The sequence below is a fragment of the Dendropsophus ebraccatus genome, chromosome 3 (genome assembly GCF_027789765.1).
Source record: "Dendropsophus ebraccatus isolate aDenEbr1 chromosome 3, aDenEbr1.pat, whole genome shotgun sequence".
Classification (NCBI taxonomy): Eukaryota; Metazoa; Chordata; class Amphibia; order Anura; family Hylidae; genus Dendropsophus; species Dendropsophus ebraccatus.
In genome coordinates this window covers 106,527,504-106,550,330 of record NC_091456.1, presented here as the reverse complement: position 1 = coordinate 106,550,330, position 22,827 = coordinate 106,527,504, and the positions used below count along the sequence as shown (strand labels likewise).

The window sequence follows — 22,827 nt, the reverse complement described above, 5'->3', positions numbered from 1 at the left end:
TTGTAGACTGCGTTCATGTAAACCATGTTCACACCTGTTGCCAAATGTGGATTCAAGAATGTGTGTCGGAAATCTGAGGCTAAAAATGGTGTGTTTACACAGACAGATTTATCTGACAGATTTTTGAAGCCAACGCCATGCAGATTCAAAGAGTTTCCCCGCTGCGGGAATGATATTGTAACATCACGTCGAGTGGGAAAACATTCCATGACAGGGCTTCCCTGTCCATATTGCCCTTAATTTGTGGGACATGTGAATGCAGCTGCTAGGTCAAGGCGGCATACTGTACCTTTCATATACAGAATATGTGTGGAATCTGCACCCAATTCCTGACATTATCTTAAAGGGGTAGTGCGGCAGTAAAGAATTATTCACAGACTAACACATTACAAAGTTATACAACTTTGTAATGTGTGTTATTCTGTGAATAATTTCTGAGCGCCGCACTACCCCTTTAAACATGTAAGAATGGCTATAGCTCTGCACAGCATCTATTCAAGCAAAACCTTAGAACATTTTAAAGACATTTTTGCTGCTTTGCTTGATTTTTAAAAATTTTTTCTTTATATACTTAAAGAGTCACTGTCATGAATTTTTATTTGCAGAAATTAATAGTCCAGGCAATTTTAAAGGGGTACTCCAGCGTGGGGGCACTTTTGCGCTGGGATCGGGGATGAGGTGGCCGAGGGAAAAGACGTCCACTCACCTCCCCGGTTCCAGCGGCGTGTCCAGCATCGCAGCACTCCGGTGCCCGGCAGCTTCCGGGTGTCTGACGCAGGCCCGAGACGTGACGTCTCAGGTCCGCTCAGCCACTCAATGAAGGAGGCAGGACCCGCCGCTGGACCCGGGGAGGTGAGTGGACGTCTTTTCCCTCGGCCAACTCGTCCACGGTCCCAGCGCAAAAGTGCCCCCATGCTGGAGTACCCCTTTAAGAAACTTTGTAATCGGGTTTATTAGGCAAATATGCCATTATCTGCAAAAAAGAAACAGTGACTCTTTAAAGCGTAACTGTCATTTCAGGGCCATTTTTTTTTAAAAACATTAAAGGGAACCATTCACCCCGTGGCCCCCGGCAGAAACTGACATACAGTGACATAAAGGTCAATATACTTACCACATTGCTCCCGGTCCCGTCCCGGATCCCGTTGTTGACACGGAGAAATCGCCGATTCTTCTTCTCCCGCCCATTATGGTAATGAGCTGAGATGAGTCCAACGTCCATAGGAAACGACGGACGAGTCCAACTTATTCATGAGGTCCTCTTCTCGTCGCCGCCCATCCACGCCTCCTGGAACTTGATTGACGTCTTCAGTCTTCTGACGAATTCCCGCGCAGGCGCCGTTGCGATGGTCTCATCACCTCGGTAAACACGCGGTAAACAGGATACGTGTTCGAGGCAATCGGCGCACGCACAGTAAGCAGTGAAGCTGCGGAGCGGCTTCAATTGTGAACTGCGCATGCGCCGAAAACGACTGTCACGGCGCCTGCGCGGGATCCGGCGAGAAGAAAGAAGACGAGGAGGAAGAGGACCCGGCGTCAATCAAGAGTCGGAGGCGGGGAGAAGGCTGGACTTCGGACCCGGCGGCGCTCATTACCATAATGGGCGCGAGAAGAAGAATCACCGATTTCTCCGTGTCAACAACGGGATTCGGGACGGGACCGGGAGCGATGTGGTAAGTATATTGACCTTTATGTCACTGTATGTCAGTTTCTGCCTGGGGCCAGGGGGTGAATGGTTCCCTTTAAATATCAACAGTTCAAGCGATTTTAAGAAACTCTGTAATAGGTTTTATAAACCAAGAGTTTCCTTCTGGACTGAAAAAGCAATCTCCCAGCCTCCCCCCTCCCTTCAGATGAAGCAGGATTTCTGTATCCATTATGTGGCTATGGAGAGGGGAGGGGCTGTTAGGAGTGACTGAGCACGGAGCAGTCCTGCAAAGCACAACACCCTGCAATCTTCTCTCAGTAAAGGCCCTATTCCACCAACAGATCTGACGACAGATTATCTGCCAAAGATTTGAAGCCAAACCCAGGAACAGACTATGTAATCAGAGAACAGGTCAAAAGACTTTCAAGGGAAAGACTGGATTTCTCCTCTTTTCAAATCCACTCCTGGGTTTGGCTTCAAAACTTTGGCAGATAATCTGTCGTCAGAACTGTTGGTGGAATAGGGCCTTAAGTTTATAGATAAGCACTGACCTTTCTGACCCCAGAATCCTGCGGTTTAGGTGCCCACAGAGTCCACAAACAGCTGACCTTCATGTCACCTCTTCCTGCTCCCTCATCTCCCTCGGCCCCTCCACCCTCCATAAGGATAGAATGGAGAGAGCAGAGCCCGTCTTCACTGGCTTCTCTGTAATAAAGACGTGTTTGCCTGATAATGCACAGATAAGAAGTCAGGTGGGGAGGCTGGGAAATTGCTTCTTGAGTACAGAAGGAGGCTTTTTTGGCTGATAAAACCTATTACAGAGTTTCTTAAAATCGCTTATACTACTGATTTCTGCAATAAAAAAAAAAAATATGACAGTTACGCTTTAACATAAAAAAAAAAAAAAAAAAAAAAAAAAAAAAGTTGCAAATATGCATGTCATGTACTGCTCTTACACAATATGCATGACTGCAATATTCAGGCTCCAGTTTCAAGGGGGAGGGAAGCTGTAAGTGGCACCAGGAAGAAAGATTACAGCCTGTTCCAGTCACCACCCCAATTACTATGTAGAGAGGATAAGTGTCCTCTGTCACATCAGGGGGAAGAATATGTGCACATACACATCTACATGTCCCTAGTTTGTCAACGCTGCTACTTAAAATCTACAGGCATCTGGATCACAGAGATTTCGGGTCTATTTAGTTCTGGCTTATATGCATATAGGAATAAGTGAAACATACACATTTTACACATTTTATTTTTAGGAAGTTCTGGCTTTGCTGAAGTCAGACTTTTAGCCACAAAGAAATGTATTTCTATTTTATATAAAACAATATGCTTTGATTAAAAACTGCAATTCTGAAGCCATGGGTGTCATTTTCATAATACGGCAGGTGATTTTATACTTCTAGATCAGTGGTAATAAACTGTGACCCTGTAGCTATTACAGAATTACAATTCCCATCATGCTTTGCATTCATTTTTTGTTATCATGCTGTAAAACAAAGCTATACTTAAAGGGGAAATCCGGATAAGAAAAACTTGTTTTCTATTAAAAGTACATTAAAAATTAAATAGATATCTGTACGGTTCTGTCATACTGGTAGCTGATAGAAATCCAGGAAGTGAAATGGCCTCTGTGCCAATCCACATTGTCTCCTGCTCCCACTGCTCTCCCATCATAGGAGACAAATCTTCCATGCCTCTGTCTCACATTGTGTGTGTTTGCTGAGTGCAGGCTGATGATGCAGACAGGGGGCAGGGCGTGATGTCCCAGGAGGCTTGGCTGGATCGCCCCAATCCCCTGAGTGATTCACCACCTCTAACTGGCCAGAAGCAGGTGTTGCACGGATTTCTCTAATTGTGCAGAAGTGCGCAGTGAAATTAGGGCTGTGTTCACACATGCTGGAGTGTCATTGCAGTACAGCAGCATATTCACAAAAATGATGCAGTAACACAATGAAATGATGCTAAACGGCAGAGAGGACCAGAGCCTTATTGTGGGGCTCAACTTCAAAGATAAAAGATGCTTGATCATAATATGTGCGCGGAAATGAAAAGAAAAAAAAAAACTCAAAAAGTTATTTACTTTATTCCAATATCAGAGTTACAGGTAGAGAATACAGCGTGCTGTGTGGTGTTACAGGTAGAGAATACAGCGTGCTGTGTGGTGTTACAGGTAGAGAATACAGCGTGCTGTGTGGTGTTACAGGTAGAGAATACAGCGTGCTGTGTGGTGTTACAGGTAGAGAATACAGCGTGCTGTGTGGTGTTACAAGTAGTAACTGTGTGCTGTGTGGATGGGACCACAATGAAATCATAAATTACTGCAAATAATTCAGTAACACAATGAAACTGCAATGTGTGAACACAGCCTAGAGATGTACTGCAACAGCTTTGGGCAGGGAATAGGCAGGGTGGAGGACTGTGATGAACAGCTGAGGGAAAGCATTGCATTCTGGAACCTGTAGTAGTGTGTACAACTGATGAATTGCAGAAACACAAAACAGAACAAACCCCCTTAAAACAAATGGATTTTTGGTAGTTTCAAAACCGGAATAGATAGGCAAGTAATGCTTTATGCTTCCGCAGAAGTTTCATTTTTTTTTTAACCTCTACCTGGAGTTCCCCTTTAAGTGAAATCCAGGTCCAGTCTCCTGAAGGCAGATTTTTAGTCTTAACACATGAAGTCCTGGCCAGTACATAGTGTCACGGCTCAATGTCCGTCAATCACGTGACTGCCTTCTCTGTGAGTGCGCAGATGACCGGGACTTCATGCATTTAGTATCTTTAATTCAACCAGCATTTAGTATCTTTAATTCAACCAGCACAAGGCCCCCTTCACACATCTGAAGAATGTGTGCGGATTTCTTATCAGGACCCATAGGGGTACATTCATCATGGATAACCTTCAGGATATTTCCAGAAAATAGGTCAGGATTTTATAGATCCTGTCCTATTTTCATCTGGAATTCCGGCACAGGCGCCCCCCTAGAAGTCCAGATGCTTTTCTGATGTTTAACGGGAAAGGGTCTGTAATTCTGGATTGGTTGAGCCCCGGGAGAGAACGCATCCTGCAACCGCACGCCCCATACCAAGCCCCAAACCAACCCCACGAACCTCCGCAGAGCTGGCTGGCACACGCCTTCCAAACCAGACCTCAGCAGTGCTGGACCCCTTCCCCACATCAGTCAGTAACATACCCCCATAGAACTACAAGCCCCACCATGGTGGAAGCTGTAGTTTTACAGCCTGTGGCCATCCAGGTTGCAGAACTACAACCATCATAACCTATTGAGAGAACATAATGGGAGTTGTAGTTCTGCAACAGATTAGATGACGACAGATCAGGTAATCCTTAAGGCAATTCCTGATGGTTTCCTGAATGGGAAAATCCTGATGTTTTTCTAAAGCCTTCTGAGGCCCGCTGATCAGGATTTCCTGACAATAAAAACTAACACTGACACATGAAGGGGGCCTAAAAAGCTGCCTGCAGGAGACCGAATCTGGATAAAAGTAAGTACAGCTTTGTTATATTTTAAAAATCTTACAGTGACAACATATTTCCAATGTACAAGCATTCGTAAAATGTACTGTTTAAGATATAAAATATATACACATACACACACTTCCTAATCCTTCATCCATGTGCCTTCTGTGTGTTGCCCTGTGGCCTAAGGGCCCTATTACACGGGACGATTATTGTGCAAAAAAAATTGCTATATCCTTCAAATTTAAACGATAATCGTTCTGTGTAATTGAAGGCAACGATTGAATAATCGTTTCGTCGTTGATCGTTAATTTAGATCTTAACCCCAAATTATCGTTAATCGTTCGCTGTAATTTCCCATTCGTTCGCTCTAGTTCTGCATTTGTTCACTAATCGTTCAGTGTAATTGTGCATTGCCCATTGTTTTCCTGGGATCCGAAGGAATAAACGATCATAGTAACGATCGCAATAATGATCATTACGATCGTATCTTACGACCATCGTTCTGTGTAATATGGTGAACGATTTCAGGTTAACGATAAACAAACTTGTTTATCGTTAATAGTTAAAAATTGCTTCGTGTAATAGGACTCTAAGTTGCACCAGTCTTAGGGCGTGCATTGAAATGGCCAAGCATGCGCAGTTGAGCTGCAATCTCCTGGTCTGTCTGATCTCTACTGTGTATGCAGGCAAAGTGGGCACTGTTGCATAGAAATGATCAGATATATGGGGGAGAAGGACAGTACGGCATTTTAAGTCATGCTGCCTAAAATTTGTACCTTTTTACATAAATATATGTGGTGCACATCGGATTTTATAAAAGAAAAATACCTAGATCTGCACCTAAACATTACTTTATTCCATACAAGAGATATAAACCAAAACCACCATGAGCAAACTACTACCTACTTGCTTGTGGTGGTTTAAGTTTTTATCCCTGGCATGGAATAAAGGCATGGCATTTACATATTTTTACTCTTCTCAAGATGCCACAACATGATTTAAGTAGAACAGTACTGAGGATATGTTTACAATGGGAATAGTGCAATCTGGATATTGGAATTTCATAGATAGCACTGATTGGCTGAGTGGGACATCAAGACACTTGGAGCCCCCAAAGCAAGCCAGAGCTCGGACCAGTAATATAAGGCTGCCTTTTACATACAACGGGATGACAGTTCCGCAGAGTTGTTTTTAGCCTGAATGGATCCGTCAATCCTATTGAAAATGACAGTGAAGGGATCCGCAGCGAGTTTCACTGTGAACTCGCAGCGTGAAATCCGCTGCAGATCAGTTACGTGAGAACCCACTCAGGCAATCCCACACAGTATTTTGCAACCAAAACCAGGAGTGGATTAAAAACACAACGGCTATCTTCACACACTGTTGAAATTAAAGAGAACCTGTCAACCCCCCACCCCCCTGTGCCGGGGCGAAATCCGCCCGAGCCTCCGCTAGAGCCCCGGATACTTACCCCATCTCGCCAAGTCCCGCTCCTGGAGACGGCCCCAGGAAGGAGATATCCTTGACGGAAACTGACAAAAACACAACTAAACCTCGAACTGATATCAACATAAACAAATCTTTATTGTATGCTGGTGGACTCTTTACCTCATTGCCAGTCTTGGTAATATACCTCTAACTTTGCTTACAATTACTACGCTTGTGATATAAGTATTTAGGTGTATGTTTTCTCCATTTAGCAGATAGGATACTACTCTCATTTGCATTACACCTTTATGAGTTACCACCATCACCCCCTGCTTGTATGTTCGTTGTCGTTGTGTGTTTTTTAACCTCTTTTCCAGAAGTGGTTGATTGCTTCATTCCTTTTTCTGCTTTTTGTCATTTCATGTGTGCTTTTTAATAATTTATACAATAAAGATTTGTTTATATTGATATCAGTTCGAGGTTCAGTTGTGTTTTTGTTGGTTTGCCGTTTAGTAACTAGAACCCTTATTATGTTGGTCTCCTTTACATAATACTTATTTCCCCATGCAGATGTGAGACAATAATAGTAACTGAGTGAGTGAATACTGCTTAACTGAATTTGGTGTATGTTGACGGAAACTGAGCCCGCTGGACGAGTCCGATGCCCATAGAGAATGAATGGAGACATCATTCTCTATGGGCGTCGGACTCATCTCTGCAGCGCCAGGCTTCCGACAAGGATATCTCCGTCCCGGGACCGGCTCCAGGAGCGGGACTTGGCAAGATGGGGTAAGTATCAGGGACTCTAGCGGGGGGTTGGGCGTCCTTTACCCTGGAACAGGGGGTGACAGGTTCCCTTAAGTACATGGCCCCCCCAAATCGAAACCTCAATCCATTCCTGGTCCCAGAATATCTGTCTGTCTCCTGGGGCCGGAATTTGGGCTAAAAAAATTTTCTATTCCAGCAGTGCGGAAAATGACCGGTGTCCAGCTGTACAGATTTGCTTTAAAGAAGATAAGTTTCGCTATATAGCTGCAGCTATAATTACCCCTCTGCAATCCCCACCCCACCGACTGTAGACCCACTTCCAAGGTGAACTCATTTTAGTATTGACAGCCTTCTCAATCACTAGCCATGGCGCTGTCCCATGTTAAGTCAGTGATTGGCAAGATTCCAGCAAACAAGTAGAGTACATAGAATCATATAAGAATCTATTACACCCCTAAATATGAATATCCTCACAAAAGTAAAAATTGAAAGTTGAGCTTGAAAGTTTGTCTAGTTTTTGGCACAAAACACACAACCCTGGGACAGATTGTTCACACTGTGCATGAAGCATACAGCTGACTGCTCTGTGCACACAAGGAGTATCTTTAGTTTATGGATAAAACCAGTCCAGTGCCAGGACAGGATCAAAACCGGTCCTCTTAAATCATAGAAGCCTCTCTTCTAAGCTTGCTTTCAGATAACCTTTCCAATTCAAATTTTTAACCAACTTTATTGCCATCTCCTAAGAGCCAAATTTTTTTATATTTCCATCAATGGGGCTATATGAGAGCTTGTTTGTTATTTTCCAGAACAAGTTGTTCTTTCTAATAATAAACCATTACTCTATAATGTATTGAAAAAAAATGTCTATGGAAAATACAATATCTTTATTCTGAATCACCATATTTTTCTGTTGGATTCCTAAAAAGCTGTGTGGGCTGCTTTTTTTGAAGGAATAGGGGCAATTGGATCTAACTGCCTAGATGTTAAAAGTGACTCTGTACCCACAATCTGACCCCCCCCCCCCCCCCAAACCGCTTGTACCTTCTGATAGCTGCTTTTAATCCAAGATCTGTCCTGGGGTCCGTTCGGCAGGTGATGCAGTTATTCTCCTAAAAACAACTTTTTATCCTGCAGCGCTGCGTCTAATGGCCGGGGCTTACATTTGTATATGCATTAGGCTGGCACCACCTCTCTGTCCTTCCTCCCCACCCTCCTCATCATTAGGAATGCTCCAGGCAGATTGCTTCCTATTCCCCACCTGTGTGTATAATGAACATGGGCTGGATCGTTAATACACCTGTGCAAAGCTCAAACAGCAGTAAATGTTCCTGGATCATTCCTAATGATGAGGAGGATGGGGAGGAAGGACGGAGAGGTGGTGCCAGCCTAATGCACATACCAATGTAAGGGTCCATTTACACAAAGATTATCCGACAAAATATCTGCCAAAGATTTGAAGCCAAAGCCAGAAACAGATAATAAACAGAGATCAGGTCATAAAGGAAAGCCTGAGATTTATCCTCTCTTCAAATCCTTTCCTCGCTTTGGCTTCAAATCTGACACATGGTGTCATTAAAACGGTGCTTCAAAAACATGGCCACTTTTCCCCCTCTCGTCTCTAGGTCAGGTGTGGTTGGCAATTAAGCTCCATTTACTTCAATGGAACTGCGTTTCAAAACCCCACCCAAACTGGAGACAAGAGTGGTGCAAAAGTGGCCATGTTTTTGTAGCGCTGAAGAACCCCTTTAATGACACCATGTGTAATAGTATGTCATGCGTTAAAGTGATCCCTAAGTGTGAACCCTGCCCAAGTGACCCATACCACTCCAGCTGGCAGTAAGACGGAAATCCCATGAAATGGTTCACTGACCATTTAGGTTATGCAAAAGCAAAGCAAGAATATCCAGCACTTTCAAAAGATATTGTCTGAAAAGCTGGTTAATCTGGTCATTTTTCTCTTGGCTACACATTGCCTGCAGCGGTGTGTATGATTTATTGTCTATCACTTGGTACAGTGCTTGGCTAAACCCCAGAACGGAGCAGTATATAATTGTATATCAACAACTCAGGTACTGATCATATGTTGCAGACTGTATTATGCCCCAAACCCAGATCATTGTAAATGGAACCTGACAGCTGACAGCATAGCTGAGCCCTTCAAATGTATTTGTACAGTTTACTTTACCTTAGAGTAGAAATTCACTGTGAATTTTTCCGGGGAAAATTTTTTATTAAAGTATTGTGTTGCCCCCCAAAAGTTTTACAAATCACCAATATACACTTATTACGGGAAATGCTTATAAAGTGCTTTTTCCCTGCACTTCCTACTGCATCAAGGCTTCATTTCCGGATAAAATAGTGAGATCACGACCCGACTCCCAGAGCTGTGCCGGCTGTGGCTGCTGGAGAGGATGATGGCAGGGGGACACTGAGGGACACAGGGCACTGGAAGGACACTGAGCATCCCCCTGCCATCATCCTCTCCGGCAGCCACAGCCCGCACAGTTCTGGGAGTCGGGGCGTGACATCACCATTTTATCCAGGAAGTGAAGCCTTGATGCAGTAGTAAGTGCAGGGAAAAAAAGCACTTTTGTGCATTTCCCATAATAAGTGTATATTGCTAATTTGTATAACTTTTGGGGGGCAATATACTTTAATAAAAATTTTCGACGGATGTCTCCTTTAAGTTCTAGTAGAGTATTGTTGTACCGTGTAGTGTTGCACGATGCACCGAAATATCGATACTACTATCGATATTCCGGGCAAAAAAACGGTTTGGTACCAGGATTTCCTGGTATTCGATACTCTGTTAAGCTGCGCAATAGCGCAGCTTAACAGAGTATAGTACAGAGAGCACGGACGGCGGCTAGCTGAGCGCCGGCCATGTTCTGTGTGCTGCCCCCTGCTCTGCAGAACCTTCACCTCCTGGGTCACCAGCTCCTGCTCTGTGATGGCCGGTCCCGGTGTCGTCCTCTCCCCGCTGTGCTGGGGAGATGTTTTCTTTAGTGAACCTGTGTCTTATTGTCGGCTTCGGAGCAGAAGCCGGGCCGGGGCCGCAGCACACCAGGTCAGAGTTCACCGGCATGTCCCTGTGTCTGCCAGATGAGCTGGTGATTGATGCTCAGCGATACACTGAGACGCCTTACACCGGAGCTCAGCACGGCCGAGAGTTAACCCCTCACTGCCCACTGACATAGCAGAACGGACCCCCCTCAGCTACACTCCTCTGCATCCTGTGGGGTCCGCCCGGGTAAAGATGCATGCTGCTGAGCCAGGAGAGAAGACCACCACAAAGGTTTACTATGGGGCTCCCCTCTCCTCTCTGTGATCCTCGGCTACAGGACGTGCCCAGCACATCACTGTTACAGCTGCTGCTGCGTTCCATTGTGTCACCCCGAGCCATGGAACAGTGCAAACTTCAGGCATGTGAGATCCATTCACTGTACATTGCTCATGCAGAGTTCTGCAGCTTTCTGTTATACCTTATTACCTTACATATGACTTATATGGTCCAGCTGAGGATTTGTTACAGTGTATCAGTCTGGCCTTTCCACTGAGCAACAGCACAAGCTTTTCTGACCTGGACTGCTTGCAGAACACAGCTGACATTTGTGACAAAGTTCTTCCCTTCCTGGTCACACAGCCTAGATTGTAACACACAGCAAAGAGAGGTGTATGCAGCTCACAGGGGATGGACAGGACTGGATGCAATTGTAGCAAACTCTGAGCTGAAAGTATATAAGATCTATGTAGAATGATGAATTTGCACATAGGTAGGACTGCTGGATCCAGGGCAGTATTCATCAATCAATCAAATCAATCGCCTGTGTGTGTGGAGCGGTTCGGGAGAGGTTAAATACTGCTATCATTTTTTACAGCAGCACCTACACAGGTAAATAGCTGGTTTAATTGTGTCGATGCCTGTAATACATCTTTGTAATGAACCTCTCCCAAACCGCTCCATACACACAGGTGATTTGGACATTGTACCAGGACAACAGGAGGTAAATAGTGAGGATGCAGCAGCCTGTGTGACAGGGCCGGACACCACGGGGACTGAGCAACATGGAGCAGAAGTTCTGCTGCGGAACAACACCTCCACTACTTCTCCCAGTATACTATACTAGTGCTATGTTTCAGCCATACTACTACCCCCCAACATACTATACTCTGTGCCAGCCATAATACTACCCCCAACATACTATACTCTGTGTCAGCCATACTACTACCCCCAACATACTATACTCTGTGTCAGCCATACTACTACCCCCAACATACTATACTCTGTGTCAGCCATACTACTACCCCCAACATACTATACTCTGTGTCAGCCATACTACTACCCCCAACATACTATACTCTGTGTCAGCCATACTACTTCCCCCAACATACTATACTCTGTGTCAGCCATACTACTTCCCCCAACATACTATACTCTGTGTCAGCCATACTACTTCCCCCAACATACTATACTCTGTGTCAGCCATACTACTACCCCCAACATACTATACTCTGTGTCAGCCATACTACTTCCCCCAACATACTATACTCTGTGTCAGCCATAATACTACTAACTCCAATTGCTATAATAAAAACAAAAAAAAAAAAAAAGGGGGGGGGGGGGAGATTGGTATCATCGCATTGTACGGTATACAGTGTTTTCGCAAAACAAACAAAAATCGTATATGCAAACATGTTACCAATCAAAGCTGCAGATCATATCGCACATGTCAGGTTTATTACACAGTGAACAGTGTAAAAATTAGGGAGCATTTTGTCTGCAGTTGGGGGGGGGATTATATTGTTTTTTACAGGGGGTTATATGTTAAGTATCAAAATGGTATCGAGTATTGAAATAAAAAAGTTGGTATTGGTATCGAACTCAAAATTCTGGTATCGTGACATCCCTAGTACAGTGTTAGCCATAGAAATCAGTAGAACAGAGAAGAAATCAGGCGATACCTTTTGGAGGCTAACCGAGTTAGCCTCCAAAAGGTATCACCTGATTTCTTCCTTTAAAGTGACTGTACCACCAGGCCCAGGCTGAAGCACTGGAGGTGGGCTGACCCACCCTTAGTGGGAAGAAACTCCAGCCCCTCCATGATGGGACTCCATTAGAATCAATGGGACCCTATCATAGAGGGGCTAGGGTTTCCTCCCACTAAGGGTGGGTCGGCCCACCTCCAGTGCTTCAGCCTGGGCCTGGTGGTACAGTCACTTTAAGTTCTGTCACATTTAGGCTATGTTAACACAACATATTTTTATGACAACATCCACCGTTGTTTTTAACCCCTAGACGACCCTGGACGTAGGGTTACGTCATGGAAGTCTGTCCCCAGACGACCCATGACGTAACCTTACGTCATGGGTGTTATTCCCGCTATGAAGCGCGCTCCGGAGCGGAGCGCGCTTCATAGGAGGTGGGGGCCGGCTGCAGTGAGCAGCCGGGACCTCACCGGTAATGACACGCTGCAGTGATCGCGCTGCCGCGTGTCATTAACCCCTTAAACGCCGCGATCGCGGCGCGACCGCAACGTTTAAGTGTAAGTGACAGGGGGAGTCCCCTGTCACTTACCGATCGGGACCCCCGCAGTGTGACTGCGGGGGTCCCGATTGTTGAAATGGACTGCTGGAGGTCTCTTACCTGCCTCCGTGCGGTCCGATCGGCGATCTGCTACACTGAGCCTGCACAGGCAGGCTCAATGAGCAGAGCACCGATAACACTGATCAATGCTATGCCTATGGCATAGCATTCATCAGTGTATAAATCAAGGTAATGTATGTACAAGTCCCCCAAAGGGACTTCAAAAGTGTAAAAAAAAAAAAAGTTCAAAACACTAACACACTACCCCAAAACCCCTCCCCCAATAAAAGTCTAAATCACCCCCTTTCCCATTATATAAATAAAACATATAAAAATGAATAAATAGATAAACATATAATATACCATAGCGTGCGTAATTGTCCGATCTATTAAAATATAACAAGCGCCATTGCGACCGGTAAACGGCGTACACGAAAAGAGGGGAAAAAGTGCGCAGATTACCGATTTTGTTACATTATATATTTAAAAAAATCAATAAAAAGTGATCAAAACGTCCGATCTTCACAAATATGGTATTAATAAAAACTAGAGATCATGGCGGAAAAAATGACACCCCATACAGCCCCATAGGTGAAAAAATAAAACCGTTATAAGCGTCACAATAGGCCCATTTTATTAATATTTAATTGCCAAAAAAAAGGATTTCATAAAAAAAAAATATATATAACATTAGAGAATCTGTGTAACCTGCATGTGGTTGTGTTCGGGCTGACCTATAGAATAATAGTGTCATGTCGCTGTTACCATATAGTGCATTACGTAGACACAGGAACCCCCCAAACGTTACCATATTGCATTCTTTCTTACAATTTCACCTATTTATATCTTCATAAATAATATATTTGGAATTCCATCATACATGTTATGGTAAAATGAATGACGCCATTACAAAGTACAACTATTCCTGTAAAAAACAAGCACTTACATGGCTTGTAGATAGAAAACTGAGTGCTAGAGCTCTTAGAAGGGGAGGAGGGAAAAACGAAAGCACTAAGATCAAAATTTGCGCGGTCCACTGGGTCATTTTGGGCCTGGTCCTCAAAGGGTTAAACAAAACAATGGCCGTTCTTGTAATAAAAAAAATGTGCTCTATAGAAGTCAATGAAAACAGCAGTTCACACAATGTATTAAACGACTGCCATTGTTCGCTACGTGTCAATTTTTTCCAGCCGTTCTGCATTTTAAGTGCAAGAACAGCTGTTGCTTGTTTAGCACTGTTTTTAAGTGCTAAACAACAGCCGTTGTTCGTGCGCTAAGTGAACATAGCCTTAGGGTGTATTCACACATACAGGATCTGCAGCAGATATGATGTTATGTTCCATCACTGATCCTTTATATATGAATGCACCCTCATAATACATTTGGTCTCCAGAAATCAATGAATCTGGTGTGGGTGCACTGTGGCACACCATTTGGCTGCTTTTTAGACAGATGTACACAGTAAATGGTAAAAATAGATGTATGGCCAGCATCATAAATACGTGGTCCAGGGTCAGAACAAGACGAGTAAGCAGGATGTTTGTTTTTTTTTTGCTTTTTTCAACAAAGATTTAAAGGGAACGTACAGTCCACATCCCATCCCGTGCAGACACTACAGGGCCAAGCAGCTACACATGTCACCACCTCATGGCCGCCCTCCTCTTCTTCCTACACTCCAACAGATGTCTACAGGAAACCATGAAATAGGCTAGTCTTTACAGCAGGCTCACTTATGGATGGCCTGACAACTTTAATAAAGTACACATTCAGTGATGGCTGAAGCAAGAACTGCGGTGCCTGCTGCCTGTGGCATGAGGGAGAGGAGGGCAGGCGGTAATTTACATAACGAGCAGTGCTGGAAATAGCGCGGCCCCCGGGATGCCCCTGTCCCCACGGAGCGGCAGATCGGGGATAATAAGCAGGTGCTGCACACAGCCATTACCACACAAAGGGCCAACCTGTCAGACCGGTTCTGTGGCACAGCACATCCTGCCAGGCGCACCTGCATGGCCACCAGCGGCGGGCATACACGTCAGGGGCACCAGGGGGCCGCGGCGGCAGCACCGCGCATACACCACGAGTGATGGCCGGCTCTGGAGCGGGGGACACCTGACCCTGGCGCCGCACTCACAGGACTAGCAGCTGCTGAGGCGCCTCTCTGCGGCCGCCGTCGTCTTTCATACACCCAAGCTGCAGGCCGGCACACCACACGTCCCGGGTGCTCCCCTCACGCCCAGGCCTCACACTCACTTTCTCAGGGTCACCTCATTTCCCCTCCCCCAACCCCGGCCCCTCTCATAGTAACCCCCTCAATAGACCGTGACCCGCCGCAGATTCTCACCCGATCTCGTCCCCGCCCTGGTTGTTCATTTCTCTGCGGCAGATCTCGTGCCTCCGCCGCTCCTCTCGATACCTCCGACCAACGGTAACACAGCGCGAGGCTACGGGGTTTCCAGGCAGGGGGCGGCGTCAGCGTCATTACGCACGTAGTACTTTCGATAAATTTTCGGCACTAGAGGCAAGGTCATCGTCACGAAGAGGGACGCCATTTTATTGGAGCCTAGTGTGAGGCGAAAAGCCGTACTGTCGACGTCTCTGTGTGGTGCCTCGTATAGGTAACACCCCGTGAAAGTAGTTTATTCCCTGCACGTTGCACCACACCCCAAGGTATTCGTCCTGTCGGTAGTTTATCCCTCAAAGATAATACTCCCTTATATGGTGGGAAGCTCTGTGTATGAAACAACGCCCCCCCCCCCCCCCCAAAAAAATGCCCTAAAGGTAGCCTGCCCCTTGTAGGTAGGACCGCTCTTAGGGCCCTATTACACAGGACGATTATCGTGCGAAAAATCGTTAAATTGTTCATATTTAAACGAAAATCATTCTGTGTAATTGCAGACAACGATTGAAAAATCGTTCGTATGTCGTTGATCATTGATTTAGGGTGGTATTACACGGGCTGATGGGAGCCCGATACCACCTGTAAACGAGCGCCTTGCAGCCCTTGCTAAACTGCCATACATTACCTATCCACGCTCCAGGGCTGCTCCTGTGGTCCACTTCTCCCCGGGTCCCACGCGCTCTAGCTTCACAGTGGCCTGTCAGCTGACAGGCCGCTCAGCCAATCACAGGCCGGGACCACCATTCAGAAGTAACGGTCATAGTAACGATCGCAATAACAATCATGGTAATGATCATAACTAACGATTATCGTTCTGTGTAATGCTGCGTTTACACAAAGCGATAATTCGCCCAATCGATCGTTTAACGATTTTGAAGCATTGATTTGGTTTTTATAACGATCAGCGTTTAGACAAATAAATTGTTAGAAAAATTGTAAGAAAATTCGTAAGAAAAATCGCTCGTCGCTTGATCGTTTGCTGTGTTTACATGGAACGATTATCGCTCAAATGCGATCATTATTGCAAAATTTCGAACAATAATCGTTCCGTGTAAACACAGCATTATATGGTGAACGATTTCAGGTTAACGATAAATAATCTTGTTTGCGATCATTTATAGTTAGTCGTTAATTGTTAAAAATCGCTCCGTGTAATAGGACCTTAGAAATAACTTGCCCCCTGTAGGTAGGACCCCTCTGAGAATAGTTTGCCCCCCTGTGGGTAGGGCCTCCATGAAGATAGTTTGCCCCCTGTAGTTCTGAAAGTAGTTTCTGCCGTGTGGGTAGCCCCCCTATAAGGTAGTTTTCCCTTGTAGAATAGTTTGTCCACTGTAAGTAGTATCCCCTGAAGGTAGCTTGTCCTTGTCCCCTGTAGCTAGGACCCCCTAAGAAAGTCTTCTCTTATACGTAAGACCCCCTCTATATGTGAGACCTGCTGTAGTTTGACCCCTGTAAGTAAGGCTCAATCACCAGGATAGAAAAAATCTTCTCTATGCAACCGCCGCCGTCTTCTGCTCCCACTTCTAGGCTGTACCAGTTTCTTCCTGCATCTTTTAGAGGCCAAGGCTGTACCTCTGCAATGTGCACAGTGATGTCACATATGTGCACATCCCAGAAGACACTCTCAGTCTCTTGTGTGTCCTCTGGTTTGATCAAAGCAAAGGACTCACAATGAGGCATGTGGAGGTGCTAAACCCCAGGCGTCCTTGTACATCCAGGTGCCATATTGCCCACCGGAATGCTGCTGCACCCCTAGCAGGTTCTCATGGCTCTGTGGTTGGGAACCACTACCCTATCTTGTGTAGATGGAAATATCCCTTTAATACTATTATGACAGATGTTTAAACACAAAGAGGGAGATTTATCAAAAGGTATAACATTTAGACTGGTGCAAACTAGCCACAGCAACCAATCACAGCTCAGCTTCCAGCTCTGGTGAAAAGAAAGAGAAGCTGTGATTGCATGCTGTGGCCATTGTACACCCTTTGTCAAATCTCCCCCAAAGTGCATTGCATCATGGTGCACATGGGACTGCTTTGCCCTATGTCAGTTATATTGCCCCTTCTGTGCCCTGTACACTGCCAAAAACACTTATATTGGGCATATGGGCATCAGAACTGCACCATAGAGCAATAGAAGATGGTGGCCTGGTCCGATGAAACACATTTAATTTTCTTCTTTTCATGTAGACATGTGTGTCACTTATAAAATTCAGTTAAGCAGTATTCCCTCAATCAGTCACTATTACTGTCTCACATCTGAATGGGGAAATAGATATTGTGTAGAGAAAACAACATAATTGGGGTTCTAGTTACCAAACGACAAACCAACACAGAAACAACTGAACCTCGAACTAGTATCAACATGAAAAAAATCTTTATTATTTAAAAATACTCATGTAACTACAAGGAGCAGGAACGAAGCAATGAATCACTTCTGGAAAAGAGGTTAAAAGAAACAACGAACATACAAGCAGGGGGTAATGCTGGTGGATCACAAAAGGTGTAATATAAATAAAAATAACTAATGCCCTATCTACTAAATCTGAAAAACATACACGTGTTTTAAATCACAAAAATAATGAATGTACACAGTGATAGAGGTATATTACCAGAAGTACAAGTGAGGTAAAATGTCCACCAGCAGCCCCCACCCCCATATGTGTGTCACTTAGCAGGAAAACAGGTGGCACCAGGATACACTTTAAGGCCGGTTTCACACGTAGTAACAGTGCGGGCGTTAAAATTTCTGTCCCGTACATCTCCGGGTGGTCTGGCGGCTGTATTTGAAAAGCACTTACGGTCTTATCGTAAGAGTCCGGCCGTAGTGTCATGATGTGTCTTGGCTTGTTTGGCCCCGCTCAAAAGCATGTATTTGATTCATGAATCTGCCCCCGGGCCAAATAAGCACACCCACATCCCTATAAAATCTCCGCCCACTCGCGAAGTACGCCCATATGCTTGTAGTGTTTTGAATGCCAAAAAAAAAAACCCAAAGATGTCTGATGGCGCTAATAATGCGCCCTATGGGCCAGCCCGGCGTATGAGGCTGCGCCGCAAGCACCAGCTCGTGGTGCTTTCGATCCTGTGGAAGATGCGTAATTATTACCTGCGTTTGTGTGTAAGTCTATATATTATTTTTTTTTTTATTTTTATTTTTTTTTTTTTCAAGCTTTATGTAACTTATTTAAAACTAGCCTTACAAACTGTTTAGGCTTATAATCCGTAAAACATTGATTTAAATGTATTGTTTATGCAAGCTCCCTTAAGTACTGTTGACCAAAGGTCCTTAAATGCAACTGTGTAATAATTTTGTGACTAATTGAGATGTCTTAAAAATAATAAATGTCATTTTTTAAAAATTCTTCTCAGAGGCAAAAAGACGCAGAGCAGCGCCGTCTGCAGGAGGTGGGACGGCGATATTGGGTCCACCCCATCAATGTGCGGAGGGAGACCCGGGGCCACATTGGTTGCCTGTATGATGATTTGCGACGGTATGTCGATTTGAATACATCAAAGTCGGCAAATCTTTGAATGTAATATTGCAAATGTAAAGGTTACTGTCCCCAAATGTTTACCCCAAAGTCCATAATTTTATTATGTTTTTTGGTTATCCTTACAACGTTTGATGTTAATTTCAACATTTGTAAACCGTATGACATCTTCCTATGATGTGTGTTTGTGTGTAATATTAGTGATCAATATTTTTCTTAATTTGTTGCAGACATCCTGACAAGTTCCAGGACTTCGTGCGCCTGCCTATGGAGGCCTTTGATAATTTACTTTCCATTTTGACCCCACATCTCCAGAGACAGGACACCTACATGCGGAAATCCATCCCTCCTGTGGGACGTCTGCTCATAACGTTAAGGTGAAGATGCTTTATTTTAATGCGAACTATTTGTTCATGTAATTGTAGTTAAATCTAATATAGTGTTAAAATATGTAATAATTTAATATGTAGCTGAATGTGAAATAGAATCATAAAATACTATTTTTCTTTTTTTCACAGATTCTTGGCGACAGGGGAGAGTTATGTATCGTTGCACCTCCAATTCAGGGTTGGTACGTCCACCATCTCTGGAATTGTGAGGTGCACGTGCGCCGTGATCTGGGAGCATTTGCAGCCCATTGTGATGCCCAGTCCGACCAGGGAGATTTGGTTGCAGTCAGCAGCAGGCTTTCAGTCTGTGGCCAATTTCCCCAACTGTATAGGGGCGGTTGATGGTAAGCACATACGTGTGAAGCAACCACCGCGATCAGGATCACAGTATTTCAATTATAAGAAATTTTTTTCTGTGGTCCTGATCGCGGTTGTTGATTCCACGTATCGTTTCCTTGCCATCGACGTCGGCTCCTATGGCAGTACTGGGGACTCCCGGGCGCTACTGAGATCAGAGTTTGGGCGGCGCATACTCTTAGATCACGTGACTCTACCTCCTCCCACTCCTCTTCCGGGTACCACGCATCCCGCTCCATTCGTCATGGTAGGGGATCAAGCCTTCCCTTTACTGAACAACCTGCTGCGCCCTTACCCACGGAGAGGGCTGGATGAACGGGGGAGAGTATTTAACCGGAGGCTGAGCCGGGCACGTAACTTCGTGGAGTGCGCCTTCGGGATCATGACTAGTCAGTGGAGAGTGTTTACCACTGCCCTGCAGTTGAAATTGGCCACAGTTGACATGGTCATTAAAGCTGCCTGTGTTCTCCACAACTACCTTCGGGACTATGCTCCCACCCCGGAGGTGAACGTGGAGACACTGCCAGCTTTTAGTGCCCCTATCAACTATGGCCAAGGGAGACAACTCAACCGCGGGATAGTGGTCAGGAACCTCTTTGCTGACTACTTCATGACTCCTGAAGGCGCCGTGCCCGTGCCCCTTTCACAGCCTCCCTTATGAGCCACGGCCACAGGACTGATGTTTTCCCGCATGTATGTCACCTGTCTCTGGGATGTGTGTTTTTTTATTTTCTTTTGTTGTTTGAACCCCATGTATTGGTTGATATTTAATTTCCCTTCTCTTTTTACTAAAACAAAAAATATATTTTCTTATTCGACTAAACAATGTGTCTGCCTTTTCAATGTATGTAAAACATGTTGTGTGTTCCCACATAGTAGTGTTCGAAAATACACATAACCTCACTCGATATACTACTGGCCAGTAATTATCGAGCATGGTCACATCCTGCTAATGTTAATTGTATAGTCCTTTGAACCTAGTGTGCTGAAAGATTGATGTGATCAAAACATGTGCATTTCCTATGGAGTGACCAGCAGGGTGCGCACTATATGTCTAACTTTCTAGTGTGGGATATGTAACAGGATCTGATATCTTCTAGTGCCACAGTCCATCTCACTTCTTAACAATCACTATTAACACACCACATATATCCCTCCACACATCACCCAGGTGCGCCAGCTGGATGTGGTCTACTTAGGTTGCGGTTCAAAAATAATCTTTTATCATCCATTTTTTTTCAGTAAAACACAGAAGAGTGTATTAAAAGATGAGAAATCTCGCTCTTTACTTGATCACCTGTTCCTTGTCTACAGTCATCTCCTGGATTTCTTATCCAAAATCCATCACATCAATCTGCCTGTGTAAACGCTACATTATGTAGTTTATTGTGTGTACGTTTATATATCCTCCACTTTGTACATAATGACCACATGCTGGATGTCCTGCAGGAGGCGATTTCTACTACCATCGGACATAGAGCTCTATGTGGAAATGATAGTGTCATGATAAGAACATTAATGTCCCAAAATATGTTAGTGCTCATCACAAGCCTCTCCTGCTCTGCCCACTTCCTGCCTTGGCCACAGATGTCAGCATAGAGCAGGCTCAGACCTGAAAAAGAAGGAATCGCAGCATTCACTACATCTTCGCTAGTGGCTTCACAATACGTGTATTTCACTCAGTATAGCTAACAAAAACAGCAGTGGATTCTAAACACCCAAAGGATCTCGACACAATGTTGTAATGTTGTGGATGTGCGCCATTAAAACACTAAATAAGGACATTTCCAAATAACATCCATTCTTGGAAAAAAACTTAGCAATATTTCACTTTAAATGGCGCACAGCCACTCTATTTCTACATTGTGTGAACACAGCCTTTGTGTTTTTAAGCCACTACTGGTTTTGTTAACAATACTGACCAAAATATACTGACTCAAATACACGTATTGTGAACCTACTACGAACATGTAGTGAATGTTGCGATTCCTTGTTTGTCACGTATGACAGTGCTCTCTGCTGCCATCTGTGGCCAAGGCAGGAAGTGGCCACAGCAGGAGAGTGTTGGCCTGATAAATGAAATACTTAACTACATTAATATTTCCTATCATGACACATTCATTTTAACACATACAGCAATGTCTCACATATGATTAGAAATATCCTCCTGAAGGACATCCAGCATGTGTTAATTTTCTACTAACGTAAAGCATACAACAAAATTTAATAAGACACAATAGCAACATTCAATACAGCTTTCTATGCAAACAAAGTCCACTAAGTATTTTTAAGCGTATTTCGTAGTTCCTTAGTGGCAGTCAATAATCATTTGTTTTTTTAACCCTTAAACACTAAAACATAAACAAGTAAAAAATAAGAATTCGGGAAACAACAAGATATGTCGCAATGGATTTATTACATGTCAAAAAATAAAACATTCACATGATAGTGTGTGTGGGTGGATGTGGCCGAGGGTGTGTGGAGACTACTTTGGACCATGTTGACAGAAGTTAGAATAGTGTGCAGAGGCAATAGTCTGGCCAATATGTGAAGGACACAGCCAGCCTGACTGTATTCTGGCACCACAAAACTAAAAGGGACATCCCAATCCCCCCAAGCTGTTATTGTCATCCCTAGCTAATGTGATGCCAGACCTTCTAAACAGTGTGTTATTGATGTGGTCCTGGTGCGCACAAATGTTAGGAAATTATTAATGCTAGTAAGGCGCGGTTGGCACTAAGGCCCTACAGTGTAGCAGACAAGGGGTGGTGTTGGTGTAGCTGAGGAGAGGGAGTGCGGAACAAACACAAATGTTGTTGGACGGTCAAGGCACATGTCACTCTCTCTCGCCAGGCTCCACAGGACCCCCTTGACATCTTGGTGGTGGAGTCCTGGCCAACCCCTCTGCCAGATTAGGTTCTTCATTCTCTTCATCCGATGAGGCCTCTGCTGGTTGCTGAACTACTTGTGGTCTGAGGAGAAAACAACACTGGTCACTATCTAAGATGGCACTTTTGTTTAAGGACATATTTAGCCAGATAACTAAAATGGAGGCATCCAATGCAGGATTACACTCTGCCTGCTTTCACACTATTTTCTATGTACGAGGTGCCACACTAGAACTTTTTACAATATATTCACACACTGTTGACCCAAAATGTGGGTCTTCACAAGGCCACCCGAGTGGAACATTAGTTTACTCTATGGACACATTGCGTACATTGTTTAATCATTATGAAGACAGTCCACGCTATTGGCATAAATGG

At 44.5% G+C, this 22,827-nt stretch overlaps 2 protein-coding genes across 9 annotated transcripts in view; one reads left to right on the top strand and one right to left on the bottom strand.

Moving 5' to 3' along the window:
* The window catches only part of DAZAP1 (DAZ associated protein 1), a 46,022-nt gene extending 30,627 nt beyond the window's left edge, over positions 1-15,395 (bottom strand). For 6 of the 8 annotated variants that reach the window (XM_069962436.1, XM_069962441.1, XM_069962437.1 and 3 more), the window contains exon 1: positions 15,266-15,394. In XM_069962436.1, coding sequence (XP_069818537.1) covers positions 15,266-15,294 — 29 coding nt within the window. In that variant the 5' untranslated portion in view covers positions 15,295-15,394. Of the gene's footprint in view, positions 1-15,265 lie in introns of all 8 variants that reach the window. The other 2 variants (XM_069962440.1, XM_069962442.1) reach the window with 1 other exon arrangement.
* A 2,583-nt stretch (positions 15,396-17,978) lies between these two features.
* LOC138785940 (uncharacterized) lies at positions 17,979-20,350 on the top strand. The gene is made up of 4 exons (XM_069962435.1): positions 17,979-18,442; positions 18,694-18,815; positions 19,046-19,192; positions 19,334-20,350. The coding sequence occupies exons 1-4, from the start codon at positions 18,191-18,193 to the stop codon at positions 20,220-20,222; spliced, it is 1,410 nt and encodes a 469-aa protein (XP_069818536.1). The 5' UTR covers positions 17,979-18,190; the 3' UTR covers positions 20,223-20,350.
* Positions 20,351-22,827: the final 2,477 nt, after the last annotated feature.

Excerpts from the sequence above, each read along its gene's own strand:
- LOC138785940 (XM_069962435.1), top strand. The coding sequence starts at position 18,191 with ATGTATTTGATTCATGAATCTGCCCCCGGGCCAAATAAGCACACCCAC. Across the intron at positions 18,443-18,693 it reads ATTATTACCTGCGTTTGTGT|AGGCAAAAAGACGCAGAGCA; the intron begins GTAAGTCTATAT and ends AATTCTTCTCAG. Across the intron at positions 18,816-19,045 it reads CTGTATGATGATTTGCGACG|ACATCCTGACAAGTTCCAGG; the intron begins GTATGTCGATTT and ends AATTTGTTGCAG.